At 41.4% G+C, this 19,946-nt stretch overlaps 2 protein-coding genes across 4 annotated transcripts in view; one reads left to right on the forward strand and one right to left on the reverse strand.

Annotated features, from left to right (window-relative positions):
* Positions 1–102: 102 nt before the first annotated feature.
* On the reverse strand, positions 103–18,300 carry Thoc7 (THO complex 7). Of its 3 annotated transcripts, none has more exons than XM_027389360.2 (8): positions 18,170–18,300; positions 8,157–8,274; positions 7,401–7,528; positions 7,088–7,174; positions 3,592–3,649; positions 1,582–1,648; positions 1,416–1,485; positions 103–421 (listed from the first exon to the last, which is right to left on the reverse strand). In XM_027389360.2, exons 1-8 carry the CDS (start codon positions 18,186–18,188, stop codon positions 354–356), a joined length of 615 nt encoding a protein of 204 aa, XP_027245161.1. In that variant the 5' UTR covers positions 18,189–18,300; the 3' UTR covers positions 103–353. The 3 variants fall into 3 exon arrangements, with proteins under 3 accessions (XP_027245161.1, XP_027245159.1, XP_035308051.1); XM_027389358.2 differs by lacking the exon at positions 18,170–18,300 and adding an exon at positions 17,851–18,019; XM_035452160.1 differs by lacking the exon at positions 18,170–18,300 and having other exon boundaries at positions 8,184–8,280.
* A 103-nt stretch (positions 18,301–18,403) lies between these two features.
* The window catches only part of Atxn7 (ataxin 7), a 135,516-nt gene continuing 133,973 nt past the window's right edge, over positions 18,404–19,946 (forward strand). The window contains 1 exon segment of the mRNA XM_035452158.1: positions 18,404–18,537. The gene's annotated coding sequence lies outside the window, so the exon portion shown is untranslated.

The raw sequence follows: 19,946 nt of genomic DNA on the forward strand, positions 1-19,946 counted from the left end.
AGTGGTTCCTCACGTGTATCACAAATTCAATCTTCTTAGAATCCTCAGCTGATTTTATAAGGCAACTGTTACTAGCTACCTAATTTTGAATATGCACAAAGATCCATCTTGAGAAATTTTATTAAATGTTTTCAGATGTTGAATTCTACCTTTAAAGATAAAAATGCATTTAAAAAACACAATACACCAAACACATTTCCTTTGTGAGAAGAAATATGAGTGAGACATGAATTAATATTTAAAAGCAAAGCATTTCACTGCTAAAGTTGAAGTATCTCAAAACCACAATAAACAGAACCCAATACACCCATGCAGCTTTTTACCATCCCTGCAAATGGGGATGGTCAGCCTGTCTATGGCTTAGGGTCTGCTTCCATGGCACTTTCTTGAGCTTCGTCCACCTCTGACAGCTTGTCATCATCTGTAGGTAAGAAGATACAAAACCTTATTCATTGTGCCTATGTTTTATGCCCAGAGAATAAATGAAAAGTTTTATTTTGTATTAGCAAATATACTTAAAACAAGGATGACAAAATGACAAGTTATGGCTGCAAATGGCTTAACAGGTGTGAAGGCTCATCTTGTTGAGCCTAATGATTTAGGCTGGATCCTGGGACCCACATGGGGAAGAAGAGAACTGACTTCTACACTCTGGCCTCCACACCCAGGCCAAAGTTATATATGCAACCTTCTCCCACAAACACACACAAATAAATGTGATACATTTTTTTAAAAAAATGCTGATTTGGTTATTCTTACTTATTACTAAGAATGTAAAATTTGTGTAATAGATTTCATTAAAAACAAACAAACCAAAATCTAGGTCTTGGTCTTATTTTTTAAAAAACAATTAGACATTGGGGAACACATAAAATTACAGTTGGTTATAGTCACAAGAAAGATCAAGTCTTCAAAATCATAGAGTACCCCACTTTCTAGGCATGTAGGCAGCCTAACATACTGATAACTTATAGTAACTTGCCCATGTTCTGAATTATTAGTCAGGAAACACTTCTCATTGTCCTTGAAATTTTCTTACCACTAGACATGCATGCAAAGCACAGATCACAACATTACTGCTCTTTTTCTTTTTTCCTTGAGACATGGTTTCTCTGTGTAGCCTTGGCTGTCCTGGAACTCACTCTGTAGACCAGGCTGGCCTCAGACTCAGAGATCTGCCTGCCTCTGCCTCCTGAGCACTGGGATTAAAGGTGTGTGCCACTATCACTGGGCTACCACTATCGTTCCTTTGCATGCATATACAAATTGAACAAATGAGCGTTTTCTAATGCCATCCAGGTATACCACTAGGTTCTAGAGGCAGACTCTCTAACCAAGATATTCTTCTAAAAGACACATACCCTAAGCATTTAAAATCCTCATAAACAGTAATTTTGAATTTTTTTTTTACTTACTCTCCAAAGTTTGTTGAAGTTCGTGGATGGTACTAAGAAGAACATGAAATTGTTTCCGTCTCAATTCCAGCTGTTAAAAAGGAAAACAACTTATATAAGTTGGTCTATACATACACATGCACACACATTCGCGTGCACGCAGAAGCTAATGGATATATTTAAATACCTTATCTTCAACACTTTCTTTAATATGTGAGAGATGCTCCAATTCTTTGCCCAGAGCCTCTAGCTCCCTGTCAAGCAAACAACAAAACAATACAATGTTATAGTTTGCTACTTAAGGGAAGAGAATTTATAAATGTAATATTTTGATCACTAAATAATATTCTGAAAATAAAAGGGTTTTGACAGATGGCTCAGCAGTTAAGAGCAACCTCTTCTCTTTTAGAGGACCCAGGTTCTAGTCTCAACACCTACATTGTGCTTCACAATTGTCTGTGACTCTAGTCATAGGGATCTGACGCCCTCATGTGGTCACCATGGGCATCAAGCATGCAAATGATTCATGGACACCCATGCACACAAAGCATGCAACACAACACAAAGCATGCATAACAATAAAAGTAAAAAAAAAAAAGTCGAAGATTTTTGAAATTGAGGATTATTTCTAAACTGTACTATATTTATTATAACTATACTTTTAGATACAAATTTTAAAATGATAAGAACATAATAGTTATATAGAATAAAACCTATGAACAGATATATTTTTGTACACCACCTTCAGTTTTTCTGCCAGTTGACTAAAATACTCTATGAATATGACTCCCAGTCTTCCATCTCACATCTATTTCCCCTAACTCCTACTCAGATACCCTGCGTATCGTTGTAATTTCTTTTAGATACATCAATTTGTATCTCTGAATAGTGTACAGTATTAGTACATAACATTTGGGAGGAAGTTTCTTTTTGGGGGGGGAAGGGTTTATTTGGTTTACATTTCCGTATCACCAAAGGAACTCAGGACAGAACTCAAACTGCACAAGAACTTGGAGGCAGGCGCTGATGCAGAGGCCATTGAGGGATGCTATTTACTGGCTTGCTCAACCTGCTTTCTTACAGAACTTAAGACTACCACCCCAGGGACTGGATGGCCTGGTCCCTCTCCCATCAATCACCAATATAAAAAATGCCCCTACAGGCTTGTGTACAGCATGATCTCATGGAGGCATTTTCTTTCTTCCTTCCTTCCTTTCTTTCTTTCTTCCTTCCTTCCTTTTCTTTCTTTCTTTCTTTTTAAAGACCTTACATATTTAATACAGTGCATTACCCCTGTACAAATGGAAAAAAATTAAGTTCAACTTTTCTAGACCAATATGACTGTCAATTTCTGTACTATGCCAACTCAACACGGTAAATTGGGATACTTTTTTCCAAAGTTGACAGCACAGCTAAAGTTTCCAAAAATTCAAATTATATATATATATATATATATATATATATATATTTTATATAAAAAGACCAATAATACAATCTGTTATGCATCAATAGCAGCAACAGCTTTTCCAGGTTCTGCAGTCATTTGAACAAAATTGTAGAGACATCCAGCACACTCCATTAAAAAAAAAAGTAAAAAACAAAATCCCAGAAAACAGCACAGTTCTGTTACTCTTGTGGTATCTGGCACCATTTTTTTTTTAATTAGCTTCTCAATCATCATCTGGAAGGAAACCATTCTGAGCAACATCATTAAAAACAGCTCTGATAAAGCACGGTTACTACTATGTATCATAAAGCAAGTCCACATATGGGTGAGTACATATTATGTTTGTCTTTTTGTGATTGGGTTACCTTGCTGGGAGGGAGTTTCTAATGTTCATAAATGAGATGCGTATGTTTCATAATTTGAAATTCATTAAATGTCCTTTTTTACTGTTTATGTCTTAAGCTGTTTTAAAAATGTGCATCTAGCATAGTCTGTATTAGTATTCAGTGCTCTGTGATAGCAATAGAATAAAGGACACATATTCATTTCCTTTTGAGACATATCACATGAATTTATTCTGGGCCTCTAGGAGAGAGAAGAATCTAATCAGGCAGTGTAAAAATATGTAATAGTGAAAATATGACTTCCCCTTCCTTGTGATGTCTGCTAGTGTGTATCTGAAAATGACATGCAGAGTGGATTGTCAACACTTCTGTATTAAGGCAGCTCCCCACAAAGCTCTAAACTTACTTTAATGTCTCATGTCTGTCTGGATGATGCTGAATAACTTTCGCCAAAGCGTCATATTCTGAAAGACACGAAAAAAGGAGCCTTTTGAACATGGATTATCAGGACAAAATGTGTAAATGAAAAACATCCACTTTCCTAGATAAGTAAAGAAATAACAATAATAAGCCAGGTATGGTGGTACAAGCCTTTAATCCCAGCACTCAGGAGGCAGAGGCCAGCAGATCTCTGTGAGTTCAAGGGGCTAGAGAGATGGCTCAGCGGTTAAAAGCACTGCCTGCTTTTCCAAAGGACCTAGTTTCAATTCCCAGCACCGACATAGCAGCTCACAACTGTCTGTAACTCCAGTTCCAGGGGATTTGACACCCACATACAGCCATACCTGCAGGCAAAAATAAGTAAATAAATAAGCAAACAAACAAATAAATCAATAAAAGCAAACAGTGGCAGCACACACTGTTCCTAGCACTTGGGAGGCAGAGGCTGGCAGATCTCTGAGTTCCAGGTAGGCCTGTTCTACAAGGTGAGTTCCAGGACAGTCAGGGCTACACAGAGAAACCCTGTCTCAGGAAAAAAAAAAAAGGGGGGGATAGTAGTGATGGTACTAAAATATTGAATTGATTAGCTCACTAAAACATGCAACTCATTGTTTGGGACACATCATATCAATTCAATAAACCTGATTTTATTTTAGATAATCTTTTTGCATTATAAAATATATTTTAAGTAGAAAACAAAACAGAAATGAAGAATCTAAGGCACAAAAACCTCACCATCACCACTTTTCTATTAACATTTTCTATTAACATTTACTTTTTTATAATATTGTCATAGTTATGGCCATCACTTTTTTATTTACTTATTTATATATTTGTTTAGAGTTAAGTCTCCACTAGACTCACACTTATCTAGAATTTGTAACCTTCCTGCCTTAGTCAAATGATGGGATTTCAAATATGTACCACCATGGACAGTTTAAACATTACTCTTTATTTTTACTTCTTTGGGCTGGAGAGATGGCTCAGACGTTAAGAGCACTGACTGTTCTTCCAGTGGGCTAGAGAGATGGCTCAGAGGTTAAGAGCACTGACTGTTCTTCCAGAGGTCCTGAGTTCAATTCCCAGCAACCACAAGGTGGCTCACAGCCATCCGTTATGAGATCTGGTGCCCTCTTCTGGTGTACAGATATAATACATGGAAGCAGAATGTTGTATACATAATAAATAAAAAAATAAATAAATAAATAAATCTTTAACTGGCTCAACAGTTGAGTATATACTGCATTTTTATAGAACCCAAATTCAGTTCCCAGCACTCAAAACTGCCTCAACTCCAGAGATAAGATGGCCACTCCTGGCCTCCAAAGGCACCTGCACTCATGTATACATAGACACATATAAAATATTAAAATTATTTTCAAATATTTTATGAACCAGATGAAGGCAATCCTAACTTTAAAAGAGATTAGAATAAAACTAAACTTTATTCTATCTCTAAAAATGATTTTATTTTATGCTGGAGAGGATGTGGAGAAAGGGGAACACTTCTCCACTGCTGGTGGGAGTGCCAACTTGTACAGACACTTTGGAAATCAGTATGGCAACTCCTCATGAAAATGGGAATCAGTCTACCACAAGATCTAGCAATTTCACTCTTAGGCATATACCCAAAAGAAGCACATTCATACAACAAGGACATCTGTTCAACGATGTTCAGAGAATCACTATTTGTAATAGCCAGAAACTGGAAGCAGCCTAGATGCCCCTCAACCAAGAATGGATAGAGAAAATGTGGTAACATTTACACAATGGAGTACTACCCAGTGGAAAAAAACAATGAAATCTTGAAGTTTGCAAGAAAATGGATGGAATAGAAGAAACCATTCTGAGTGAGGTGACCCAATCACAAAAAGTCAAACATGGTATTACTCACTCATATGCGGATTTTAGACATAGAGTAAAGGATTACCAGCCTACACTCCACACTGCCAGAGAAGCTAGTAAACAAGGAGGACCATAAGAGAGACATACATGGTCCCCTGGAGAAGGGGAAAATGTCAAGATCCCATGAGCAAACTGGGATCACGGGAAGGGGGGGGGAGGGAGCTAGGAGAATGAGAAGGGAAGAGGAGGGATACAGAGGGCATGAGGGAGCAGAAAGGTTGAGTCAGGCGAAGAATAGAAGATTAGAATGGAGATACCATAATAGAGGGAAACATTTTAGGTTTAGAGAGAAATCAGGCACTAGGGAAATGTCTGGAGATCTACAAAGATGCCACCAGCTAACAATCTAAGCAACAGGAGAGGCTACCTTAAATGCCCTCCCCTGATAATGAGATTGATGACTGACCTATATGCCACCAGATAGCCCTCATCCAGCAGCTGGTGGAAGTAGAAGCAGATACCCACAACTAATCATTGAACTGAACTGGAATCCAGTTGCAGAGAAGGACGAGTGAAGAGCAAAGGGGTCCAGACCAGGCTGGTGAAACCCACAGAAACAGCTGACCTGAACATCAGGGAACTTTTGGTCCCCAGACTGATAGCTGGGATACCAGCATGGGACTGATCCAGACCCCAGTAACATGGGTTTCAGTGAGGAAACCTCAGAAATCTACAGGACCTCCTGTAGTAGTTCAGTATTTATCCCTAGCATAGGTGTGGACTTTGGGAGCCCATTCCACATAGAGGAATACTCCCTGAGCCAAGACACACTGGGGTGGGCCTAGGCCCTATCCCAAAGGATATGATAGACACTGATGACACCCTATGGAAGGCCTCACCATCCAGGGGGAGCAGAAAGGATATGTGATAGGTAAGGTTTTAGTTGGGGGAGGGGTTGTAGGGGAAGACAGGAGGGAGAAGGGAACTGGGATTATCATGTAAAACAATCTTGTTTCTAATTCAAATAAAAAATGATGTTATGTTACTTTGGTGTTTTATATGCGTGGGAGTTGTGCGGCACAGCGAGAGACTCAGTTCGCTCATTTGACCTTGTAGGTCTTGGGGCTCAAACTCAGGCAGTCACAGTCACACTTGGTGGCAAGTGCTTTTGCCCACTGTGTCAACTTGCTATCCCCTAAACTTTAATTTTTCTACTAGGTAATTTTGTAGATAATGTTTGCTCTTTTCCATGTTTTGAAAGTAGCTTCATTAAACGGGAAAATAAACAGCTCAGTCTGTCATATAACTGTAATAAACACCTCTGTCATATAGCTCACCTCTACAGATTAACTGTAACACTGCTTAGGGGAAAGCATCTGAAGATAGGAAAAAAAATCTGAGAAATACTGGGTAACCAATAAAATTCAACAAAATAAAATCTTTTCCAGCCTACCTTGCTGTCTTTAAGTAACAGAGTTTTAAGAATTAAATATAATTTCTAGTTATTTTTTATAAACTGATTCACAGTACAGATTATACCTTTCACAATTAAAAACTGCACTGAAATTATAGTTGGGAATAAAATATCTCCACAAAGTCCTTCATATCATTCTTACCTTGTCGATTTTTTCGTATTCGTTTTGCTTGAAGAATTTGCTTTTTACATTCAGCAATTTTTTCATGTGCTCCGGCAATACTACATTCTATACAAAAAAAGTAGTTTTTAAAAGGTAATTATAATAACATGTATAATCTGTACTTTTAAACACAAGACATTGATGTTCTACAACACAAGTGTTCCATCTTATTACACAGCACTGTGGTTGCTGACATTACCACTGTAAATATGATGCAATTCTACTATAATACCGATATTACCAAATAGCTTTTCCTTCAAACCACAAATACAATTATACAAACATTATTTACCTATTTCTTTGTATATTTTTTCATAATTCTCCATTTCTCTGAGATTCATATCATACACCAGCAAAGTCTTGCCCATTGAAAACTCACACTGGGACAGGGTGCTCAGCATACGCTGGTACTGGCTATATCTATGAAAAAGGGAGAGAATAAAAAAATGTAAACTAAAGGAAACCAAGTTCTGATAATTATTTGTTTTATATGAAATAGCTTAGAACACCCACTCTTACTACTTTCTTTGCTAGATATGGTGTAAAACTTCTCTGGTTAGAAAGGCAAGGTTAGTGAGGCTACTGTTCTCATCAATAGTCTATGTGTGTCTGAATTAAACTACCCATAACAATATCTGATTAAGAGTTTTCTTCAGAATTCTGTTCTCACCACTTTCCTATTCTATACAATACAATCATTTAAGCAGAAAGTAAATCCATAAAAAACTTCATAAAATTAATATGTAATCATTTTGCAGCAACTTATTATTAACAAAAGAGAAATCTTCATTTAGAGATACTAAACAAATACTGATTTGTTAAAAGTAATTAAATTATTTAGCCTGAGCTCAATCTTTATTTCTTCCTTCACTGCTGTGCTTTCTGCATTATACAGACACAAAGGAGGCCTCCAAAGAAAAGGTCAAGAAAAAGAACATTTCTGATCAATCACGAAGTGGACAGAGAAAGTCAACAGAGTTGTATGGCACGGCCTTGAGAAGACTCCCCCAGGACAGACACTGGTACAGAAATGGCATGGGGAAAGTACCCCTCCTCTTGGGATCCAGAGTTGCACCATTTGATGAAGCTTTTCACAAGGAGATTAATTCTCCGGTCATCCCCGGCACCATCTCCATCAATCAGAAGACGCTTCCGTATGACTTCGTCTGCAGGAAAAAAGGTAAGTGAGAATTAAATGAACATTTGGTTCAGTGTAATTCTCAAGACAACCAGTACTACTACTCATTCAAAAGAAAATTACTGAAATATAAGTATATTTAATGCCATTGGCTGAGCTGCTACTTAGAAGCAAGAAGGTAAAATTGGTAAATTATTTTTGCATCTTGCCACAACTAAAAATGTCTTTTTTTTTTCCCTTCAAAGAAAAGTGAAACTCTGCCATCAGAATTGGCATTCTTTCTTTCTTTCTTTTTTTTTTTTTTCTCGAGACGGGATACAGGGTTTCTCTGTGTAGCTTTGGAGCCTATCCTGGCACTCGCTCTGGAGACCAGGCTAGCCTCCAAATTACAGAGATCCGCCTGCCTCTGCCTCCCTAGGACTGGGATTAAAGGCATGCACCACCAATGCCTGGCTTCAGTCTACCTACCCACTTCTAATTCAGCTCAAAACCTTAAGAACCCAGAAATGACCTGTCATTCTTTCTCTAACTTGGTACTGCATGCTAGGAATCTCCCCTTCTCTGTTCTTCTGTTAGTGCCTCTCACTTAGAGATGTGTACAGTCCTGGCTCCCATTGGTTTGGACAGGTTTTTTTTGTTTGTTTGTTTTGTTTTTCCCCAAAATTAGTTCTCCTAACAACTATTGGCTTAGCTTTTCTGTTGTACCTGAAAATTTACTCTCAACAACCCATAGAATGCCAATTCTGAGCCGGGTCATGACAGATCAGAGAAAAGAGGGCAGCTTCAGAAAGTTAACTTAGTTGTTAAGTGCTTAACTTAACTTAGTTGGTAAGTGCTTTAAAGCATTCACTATGCACCCTCTGCCTTCCATGTAATGGATGACAGGTGAGAGTCACTATATCTGACTCCCATGTCTCATTTTTGCCCCAGTGCAAAGAGAAAACAGAACACAAAAGTAATGCAAATGATGACTGGAGTCCAAGCAGCTTGTTCAGCAGTTCTGAACTAGAGTTCTTACCAGGACCAAATAATGCTGGGCCATAATCAGAAAGACAAATGGAAATGGGGAAAAAAAAAATCATTCCATCTACCAGATCATAACATGGCAACAAAACTATAGACAAGATGTTCAAAAACTGTTCTTACACACACTGTTAAACATGCAGGAATACAGATACAATCACCAATGCTTGAAATGGACATAGCATTTGTCCACAAAAGCACAGTTTTTTTTTTTTTTTTCCTTTTGGGTTTTGAGATAGGATCTCTCTACACAGCTGTGTAGCTAATTCTGAGACTATATGGCAGAGGCTGGAGTTACAGGTGTGCACCACCATGCACAACAGATGTAAAGAGATTTCTTTAGCAGTGTTGTTTGTAGTACTGCAAACCCCCAACAACCTCTTTAGATAATTAAAGTAACTTCTGAGAAGCAGAATATGGTGCTGACCAATATGTAAGGAAATGTTTTAAAAAGTTGTGCATGCATGTAGAAAATATGTCTGGAAGGATTCACAAGTAATGGACAATATTAATGATTGTTTATGACAAGGGGACTACAGAGATAAAAATGATTTTCTTAGATACCATTTTATCATTTTTTGTTTGTTTCTGGGCTTTCATTTCCTTTTTAACTAAATATATTTTGAACACAAATTTAAAGCATGAATAATTTCTGGAGAGACTGCATAGATCAACAGCAAAGTCTTTGCCAACAGCTCTTGTGTGTGTGGGCACAAGTATCTGTAAGCACAGGTAAAGTGGAGATGGGCCCAGTGTAGGGCATCCTTAGACAGACACGTTTAGGATAAGTTTCTCTGAAAGCATGTTAAGCTACAAATTCATCTGAGCATTTAACTTTATGTTTCAAAAAATAGTAATGTTTTCAAACTTTAATCACCAAACAATGTTATGTGAAGAGACCCAGATAAATAAAACACAGTCCTTTAAGATATTAAAATGGCCTGGAAGGACCGTGCCTTGTTGGCACATGCCTTTAATCACAGCACTTGGGAGGCAGAGGCAGGCGGATTTCTACGAGTTCGAGGCCAGCCTGGTCTACAGAGCGAGTTCCAAGATAGCCTCCAAAGCAGCAGAGAAACCCTGTCTTGAAAAACAAAAACAATAAAATGGCCTGGAAGTGGTGGTGGCACGCACCTTTAATCCCAGCACTCAGGAGGCAGAAGCAGCCGGATCTCTGTGAGTTCAAGGCCAGCCTGTTTACAGAGAGTTTCAGGACAGCCAGGCTGTTACACAGAGAAACCCTGTCTCAAATACCTGCCCCAAAGAGATTAAAATGCAGAATATAAATTTTTGATTATAAGCACAAACACACAAAGTACACGTTTGAGACAAGGTCTCACTTTGTAGCCCTGGCTTTCTTGAAACTTCTTGCTATGTAAACCTTGCTGGCCTCAAACTCCCAGCACATAGAGAGACAGCAGTCTGCTTCTGTCAAGTGCTGGGAGTAAAGGCAGTCTTGGGGCTGGAGAGCTCAACAGTTAAGAATGAGAATTGCAGCACTCAAGCCTGACAGTTTACAATCACCAGTCACCCCAGCTCCAGGGCTCTCTCACTTCCAGACTCCTCCAGCACCTGCACTTGTGCACACAAGCATGCATGAGTTAACGCACTTTCACACACGAAGAATTAAAAAGATAAATCTGGAGGTGTGTGCTACCATTAATGGCAACTTGACTGTTTAAACAGAACAATCTGGAAGTTACAGTGCTATTTAGATGTTTGCTCTTCTCTCTATTCTTCCCAATTCTTCCCAAGCCCTACCCTCCTCCCTGGGTGGAGGAGCTTCCTACATTAGAGTACCTGGGATTTAACTGCCTGGCTGTCCTGAAACTCTCTCTGTAAACAGGCTGGCCTTGAACTCACAGAGATCCGCTTGCCTCTGCCTCCTGAGTGCTGGGATTAAAGGTGTGTAAATGCAGTAGGAAACAGAGAGGAGCTACCACAATTACTATCTTGAGTCTAGTAACTAAAAATATTTAAAGTCTGCTCTTCAAGATCAATGCATCTTCACACATGAACAAAGTACTCTAATTTGGAAACATTCATAAGCCAAGTAAACCAAATCAACAGAGCCCCAATCAACTTGACTTTTCTCCTTATCCCAAGCTGCCCTCAAAGAATGTACTTTGCCTGGAACGCCCAATTCTTCTGCCTTGCTTCCTAATTGCTGTTATAGGTGTGAGGCACCATGAGAGACTTAAAGATCTTTTTTATTTTTCTTTTTTTGAGTTGTCTTGGCTACCCTGGATCTCATTTGGCTCTCTTTGAACTCACAGAGATCACCCAAACTCTGCCTCTGGAGTGTTGGGATTAAGGTGTTGCCATGCTCAGCCTGACATCAATATTTTAAAATTTGGTTTGTGATGCCTACAGAGGCCTTCTGAAAACCACTGTCTCAGCGGGCGTTGGTGGCACACGCCTTTAATCCCAGCACTCGGGTGAGTTTGAGGCCAGCCTGGTCTCCAGAGTGAGTGCCAGAATAGGTTCTAAAGCTACACAGAGAAACTCTGTCTCAAAAAACAAACAAACAAACAAACAAAAAATACTGCCTCTATTAAACACTAACAGACTACTGTTATTTATTTTCACTATTTTCACTGTCATAGCAACAAGTACTTATACAAAAGGTGTGAGCAAAATTTGTGCACAAGGCAAAAGAGTAAGTTCTGAGGAGAGGAAGCCTTTCACTACAGTAGCACCCACATCAGCACACACATTGAGGTAGCTGTAGTACTTAAAAGAGAACACATTACACATAAGTAGGAGACAATCAGATGAGGTGGCATTTGAGTGGCTCTTTATCAGTGTATCTCAAATTTTCTAATCAGGTTTCATTTGGGAGTATCAAATACAGTTGTATGGTGTCATTTATACACCATAACATTTTAATAATAAATGAAAAACATCCCAAATGTCTGTAAGTGGATGAACAAGTTAAATAAATTTTGGTATAAGAACATGATGGAGCCAGGCGTTGGTGGCACATGCCTTTAATCCCAGCACTAGGGAGGCAGAGGCAGGCGGATCTCTGTGAGTTTGAGGACAGCTTGGTCTCCAAAGCGAGTTCCCAGACAGGCTACAAAGCTACACAAAGAAACCCTGTCTCAAAAAGACAGAAAAGAAAGGAAGGAAGGAAGGAAGGAAGGAAGGAAGGAAGGAAGGAAGGAAGGAAGGGAGAAAAGAAGAAAGAAAGGAAACATGATGGAGTATTATCGAAATGAGATACAGAGATAAATTAAGATACAAGATGAGCCTGGCATTGGAGGCCCATGCCTTTAATCCCAGCTCTTGGGAGGCAGAGGCAGAGGCAGAGGCAGAGGCAGAGGCAGAGGCAGAGGCAGAGGCAGAGGCAGAGGCAGAGGCAGATGGATCTCTGTGAGTTCGAGACCAGCCTGGTCTACAAGAGCTAGTTCCAGGACAGCCTCCAAAGCCACAGACAAACCCTGTCTCGAAAAACCAAAAAAAGAATGGAGAAGTACATTTACATATGCTCATATTTGCATAGACACCCTGGAATCCTATGAAAGAACAAATAAATGGGCTTATCAAGAGAGGGGCCAATTTAAAACAAACAAAAAAAGGTCAGTGGAGGACAGGCTAGAAGACAGAGAAAAGTATAGTTTGATTTGAATACGAGAGGAGTACTCAAAATCTGAGTGTTATTCTGTTATACAGGAAAGAATGCTAGAGTCTTCCTATTTCATGACTCACCAGCAGGTAGAAAGCTGTGTGTGAGCTCTAGCAGAGTTGGGGGAACAGACACAGTAACACCCCAGAAGACCAAATGAGGGAGGACAATGCAACCCAACAATACAAATGGTAATCTATAGGTTACATCATGAGAGGATGGTATCTGGTGGTAGGCAACTGAGCAACTGAAGGTGCATGGGCAGAACTATGTGGCAGGAGCGAGCTAAAGACTGCAAGTGGGAAAAGCCCAATCAAGAAGGTTAGTCAAGAAGTTGCCAAGCCACATGCAGTTAGGAGACTCACAGGTTTCCAGAAGGCAGGTTAAGACTGAGCAGGTGGGCATGAGTGGGAGAGTAGGAAAACTAGTCTGGCAATGCAGAGGCCTCTCATCTAGGCAATCTCATACCCTCCTTGCACTTCAGCCCTCTTTATACACATTTTTTTCAAAGCTCTGGGTCAGAAATCAAAACATGGAGACAATGGTTTTGGTTGTATACCAAAAGTTTATGGATGAGCACATGAGATCAACTTTTAACTTCATCTGCAAAGTAAGAATAAAACTATCTAGTTTGCAGGACTGTTGAGAAGCATCTTGAAAACAGAAAGTGAAAGAATAATGCCTGTCCAAATTAAAATGCCCCAAACACATTATCCTTTTCTTTATCTTAAATTTTAACCCACAACTTGCAATACCCTAAAAACATTACACAGTAAATGAAGAGACTTAGCTAGACAGATTAGTATCTATGTAGATACTTATTATGTATTCAGAATTTTGCCCAGTTATGATTGGCTGTCTCAAACTGAACAGTTACTGCCTAGAAAACTAGACAAGAATTACTGCCACAACATACACCTTGTAGAGTATACAATAACAACAAAGAGAGAAGTACATCGCCAGATTGCGAGGTTGAGAATAGCTTTTCTTTAGTTCCTAACACATGGCAGGAACATTTTTATTTTTAGCAACACCTCATCGTTTAGGTCATACTGAACATACCTAAAACTAACTAACTAACTTACTTACTTTCTTTTCTTTTCTTTTTTTTTTTTTTTTTTGAGACAGGGTTTCTCTGTGTGTAGTTCTAGCCAGCAAAGCCACTCTAGTCACTCTGTAGACCAAGCTGGCCTCAAGCTCAGAGGTCCACCTGTCTCTGCCTCCAGAGTACTGGGATTAAAGAAAGGAGTGCACAACCACCTCCAGCTCCTAGAACACTTTTGACTTCCTAAATTACCATGAAGCCTTCTGTAAATGATCTGGTTGCTTGTACTAATCCCACCAGGCTTTGGGGGCCATTCTATAAAAACAAATATGCAAAAGCAGCTTAGAAACTATTTTATTTATAATAACTTGATGAGAAACTATGATCATATAAAGATAATGTTTACATAAATTCCTATTAGATTTATCATTACATTACCACCACTCATGAGTTATTAAGATGAATTACATAAGCCCATTTGTTGCATTCCTCATGTCAGAGCTCCTGTCCCCACCCTTCATGAAGTTTAAAACCATTAGGATGATTTTTAAGGTCAACAATAACTAAGAATATAAATAAAAGAGACAGAATAAACAAGGTAGTTTGACTCTTCCATGTAAATGCTGTTCCCATCTGAGATACTTATGTCCCATTTAAACAAAACTCTTGATGGTAAAACCAAAATTAAGTTAAAACATTTTAAGCCAATGCCTACAATCCCACTATTTAGCAAGCTAAAGCAGGAGGATTGTGCAATTGCATAATTTAAGGATAAAACTTCGATTTTGTTTTGAAAAGCTATCTTAGCTAAAGGGAAATGATTTAATAGTTGAACTAGTCCACAGCCAATGGAGCAAACGGGAGGAAATGTACCAGCACTGGTGAACAAACGTGCTTCACACTGGGTCACTTGAAGTGAATGCCACAGCAAACACTTCTACAGTGTTTACTCCCGTTTGTCTCTTCTCACTGAGAAGTGTACTGGCTTAGCTAATAAATAGCTGTTCCATTTCAGAGTGCTTACATGAGTTATTACACTGCATCCTTGAAATGACCCTGTAAAGTCTGTGCTGTTATTGTCCATTTACAGGTGACATCCGTGCCTTCACCAGAAAATATATACAATTACATTATCGTTTAGTTCCATTATGCTGTCATATTGTTTGAGCATATTAAAATCATTTTAAATTACTAAGTATATGTCTTTGAAAGCTGTCAAAGCCAAACAGCTCTGCTGAATGCAATACAGAACCATATCTTCCCCATCTTCTCACTTCCCATCTGTTGCTCTAGATATCAACATATCTCTGTACTACAAAAAGGGTTCTAACCCAATTTAACACACTTTAAATTATCACCTACAACATAAGCTGTTAGAATAATTTAAATTAGCAGTGACACATCTTAACTAGTTTTCAGTTGGCCAAACTTAGGAGTGGCTTTGCCAGAAACAAGCTGCCCAGCTAAGTCACTAATTCACCAGGACCTGCTGCTCACTGCCCCCTACTTGCTCATCTATATATGACAGTGCTGGGGATGTAGCCTTGCTCAATGGCAGAGTGCTTGCATAGCATACAAAAGGGTCTTAGTTTAATCCAACTAACACAGAGGCATGTATGCTCCCCTTCCAGCACCCTCTCCCTCTAATTTCCTTCTGTACCTAGCTAGCATCTCACATTTGTTGATTACTTAGTTCTTACTTCAGTTCAATTTCCTTCCCTCATAACAAGACAGGGAAGGGTACTCTGTATTTAGAAAGATTCACTGAACATTAGCATGTGTGTGATTCAGTACAATGTCCTTTACTTCCAAAACAGCACTCCAGGGTAGATTTTATTAGTAGCTTAATTAACAGAGAGCAAAACTGAGCCTCAAAGAAGCTAGGTAACCTCCACAAGGTCAGAAGCTGGTAGTTGTCAACTGGGGATTCCTATGGCTTCTAAGGATTAGGGGGCTGCAGTTGGTAAGTTTGTAACTCACCATTCCTTCCCTTCTCTCACCTGAAAAATTCATCACTCCTCTGGAGCAAGGCACAGATCCACACAAATAAGAAACATAAGATCATCTTTTGACATCCCAGCACATCTGACCAGTTCACTTACTGAATCCCCTTAGTTGGAGTGCTGGCCCAATTACCTTTCACTAGCACTACTGCAGCAGGAGTTGAGCTCAGTGCATATTAGCCAGTCAGAGAGATGCCTCAGCAGTTAACAGCACTGGCTGTTCTTACAGAGGTATGGGTTCAATTCCCAGCACTCTTCTGGACTCCACAGGCACCAGACACATGTGGTACACAAGCACACGTGCAGACAAAACACACACACAGGATGTGGCTTGGTTTTTAAGCCCAGGTTCTGGAACTTACTACCACTACAACTCTGGACAAGTTTCTTAGGTTATCAGTTTTATGTATAAAATGGGGATAATTAGAACATTGCACCACACATGCTACAAGTACTATGTTATTGAAGGGGAAAGTGATTTCAGCACCTCCCTTCCAATTTCCTTAATATTCTCCACACAGTAGAATGGGTATGTGCACTTTAAATCACGTAGATCAGGATGAGGATGTAACACTTTTCTTATGAATAGGAGCATGGGTTCTGTCCTCAGCATTGAAAAAAAAAAAAAAAAAACACTTCAAGTAATTAAATATAAGCAGATCTGATCACTAATGTTGCACTAAACATTGCACTAATGTTTAAAACTTGTCTTGATATGACATGGAGTACCTTTGGTCCCAGCACTTAGGAGGCAGAATCAGAAGCTGGTGGGGATCTCTGTGAGTTCCAGGACAGCCTGATCTACATAGTAAGTTACAGGGCAGCCTAGGATACATTTAGGAAGACCTCATTTCAAAAGAATCCAAATCCCAAACTAAACCAAATTAAAAATCAAACAAACAAAATTTCCAGTGGCTTCCCCTGACCTTAAAAATTCATGGTGCTTAACTTTTTCTAAGTTCTAGCTAATTACTACATGACATATTTAATTTCTTTCAGCATTTTGGGACTTGTATAAATGACTGGTCATTTGTAATTCCAGTCCTAATATATCCATTCATCCTTCAAAGGAATGGGGGTGAGAAGGAAGTCTTTTCAAGTTTTCTAATCACCAGTAGAGACAGATCAACAACAACCTCAGTTCAATCCCCAGGACCCACAAGGAAAGAAGTGACTTCAGCAAATTGTCCCCTAACTGCCACATGGGAAGGGTGGCCTGCCTGGGGAACAGGTGAGGCAGGGAGGGCAGCAGGCAGACACACACACACAGACACAGACACAGACACACACACACACACACACACACAGACACACACACACACACACACACACACACACACACACACACACACACCATACCTTCACCCCTACCCTACCCCAATTATTTAACGTTTACAGTCAATCCAAACTGCAAACATACAAGAGCAAACTTCTTTGCCTGTTCTGGGTTGCAAAATATAAGTAAAGCATTGCCTGGAAGTACGGAAAATACCTACTGAATAAACGAAACTGGAATAAAATAAGATTAAAATTCCTCTATTTATCCCTACCTAGACTTTTCCTCCAACAGTCCTCAAATTTGGGTCTTGAGTTGTTCTTCCCATTCTCTGGATGTCAGTCCACTGGTACCCATAGCTACTGGTCACCCTCTCAAGAATAGCTCCAAGCCACAGAAACCTTTCTACCAAAAGCAGGTACCGATGTTAAGTTCTTGTTCCAGCTTCCCGCCGCATCTGTCCATACCTCCCTGAAATGCCCCCTTATTTCTGCTCTCAGTCCACAGACCACAGCTGTCCACAATCCATCACCCTCAATTCATCCAGGCCTACAAACCACCCTCCCCAACATGCCCTCCTTCAGTGGTCGCGGTCTAAGCCGCCGGCTTCATCCCACGGGGCGCTTTACCTTGTAAGTCGCCCAGATACACTTCCCGACCGGCCTTCCGGACACCCCTATTCCTTTTGGAGGCTGTCCCCAGCTCGGTGCCCGCAATCCACCTCACTTCGAACTCCAGGGCCCCCGGGGGCCCGCCGCACGGCCTGTGGGCCCGACCCAGCCCGGCCTGGGAAGCCCCCCAGGCGGCCCCCTCGGCGCACTGCATCACTCGGGCTCCCCGGGCTCGGCGCCCGGCCCTCCGTCGCTCCCGGCCGCCCCGGGAGCCCCCACCCCGGACGGCCCGGATCTCGGCGCTGCCCCGCGTCCCCGCACCCCGCGGCGGCCTCACCGTCAGTCACGGCTCCCATGGCGTGCGCGCGCGGCGGCGGCGGCGGCGGCGGCGGCGGCGGCGGCGGCGCGCGAGCTGAGGCGGCGGTTGGCGACGGAGGTCAAACTCCCACAATGCAGCCGGGTAAACAGTCATGGAGGAGGAGGCGGCGGCGCCCGCGGCCGCCTCTCCGACTCCTGAGTTGCGCCGCGCCGCCGCCGCCGCCGCCGCGCGACCCGCGCAGCCCGCGCTCGCTGCTCTCCCGGGGCGCGGAGCGGCCGGCGGGTGAAGGGCGAGGCGGGCGGCCGGCGGCGGCTCGGCCCGCGCACCCCGTCGTCCCCGCCCGGCCCGCGCCACAGGCCGCCCTGGAGGCCGCGGCCAGCCGCCAGGTGAGCTCCGGGCTGCGCGCGCTCGGGGGGCTCCGCGCCTGCCGCTCCGGGTGACCGCCGCCCCCCGGCCGCCGGGTTCCACTAGCTCGTTGGCATGGGGCCGCGGCGACTGTCGCCAAGTTGGCGCCCACGCGCGCCCCGGCGGGTCTCGAACCCGGGTCCTTGAGGCGGACGCGGAAAGCCATCCTCCCTTCCTGAGCTCTGGCAGGTGCTGGCAAAGTGGGGGATAGAAACTTGGCGACCTTTGGGAGTACTTTGCTCAGAACCAGGAGCTTAGTCCCTGCCGTCCTTGCCCCTCACCCAGTTCTCCCTCGGTGCCAGAATCCAGATGGGGTGCCTTCGTTTTCGTATTATCTCTGCTTTTCAAAAAAAAAAAAAAAAAAAAATGCTTCTTAAAGGGAAGTTGAAAGTAGAAGGTGTTGGGGGAGGTGGCGCTGCTCATTGAAAAACGTTGCTTGGGGTGTAGAGTACATATTGCTGGAGCACTCTGCAGATTATATTGTCATCTTTCCAGAAAAATCACTATGATGAGTGTCTCCTGAATGGAACCATGTAAGTGGTGAGAGACAACCCCTGGTAAGGTTGATTTGACATCCAGCAGGACAGCTTTACACCCAGAAGCGTGCTCGACTTTGGAACCCAGGTTTTTGTTGTTTTCCAGTTTTCGTGATTCCCAAGTCCCTTGCATCCTCAGATCCTGCATAAAGCAATTGTGTGGGGGGTCAGTTTGGTGGTTCAGACTACTTTTCTGAAGTGGGGTCTATGCATCTGCCCAGAATTCCCTCAGTTCTTTAGCAGAAAACTTGGAACCATTCAATGTATGTTAGTGAAGTGGTTTTTGCTGCTTGGCAGGATTATATGTCAAGTACATTACGGACTTTTGTCACAGAGACAGAAATTAATCTTGAATGAAGATTTTCAGGCATAACTGACCTCTTCTAAATACTGAAGCTGCAGTCCCTGACTCTTTGAAAGAGTATTGGCTAAAGGCTTTCATAACTTGGACTTTGAACCTGTTCATTTCCTTGAAGTAAGAGGAAGGATAATAGTAATATTAAATTCAGCAGGGCAGTGGTAGTCATGCCTTTAATCCCATCTGGGCTGGCAGGTCTGTGAGTTGACAACAGTCTGGGTCTAATTATGGAGTTTTTGGCCTGCTAGGGCTGCATAGGTGCCCCAACACTTTGGTAGGGAGATTTCTTGTTTAATGGAAAGCTGTCAGGTAGTGAGAGGATGCTTTTAAAAAGCATTTCTTGATCTTATCAGCATCTTGCTGACTTAAATGGTATCTAGTGATGTCGAATAGTTGTTTATGTTTTCATAAGAAAATTGCATTGCCCTCTATGATTTACCCTTCCATGAGACACTGTCAGGTTTTCACAAATGAGCCATGACCACTTTCATAAATT

The sequence above is a fragment of the Cricetulus griseus genome (genome assembly GCF_003668045.3).
Source record: "Cricetulus griseus strain 17A/GY chromosome 1 unlocalized genomic scaffold, alternate assembly CriGri-PICRH-1.0 chr1_1, whole genome shotgun sequence".
NCBI classification, from domain to species: Eukaryota; Metazoa; Chordata; class Mammalia; order Rodentia; family Cricetidae; genus Cricetulus; species Cricetulus griseus.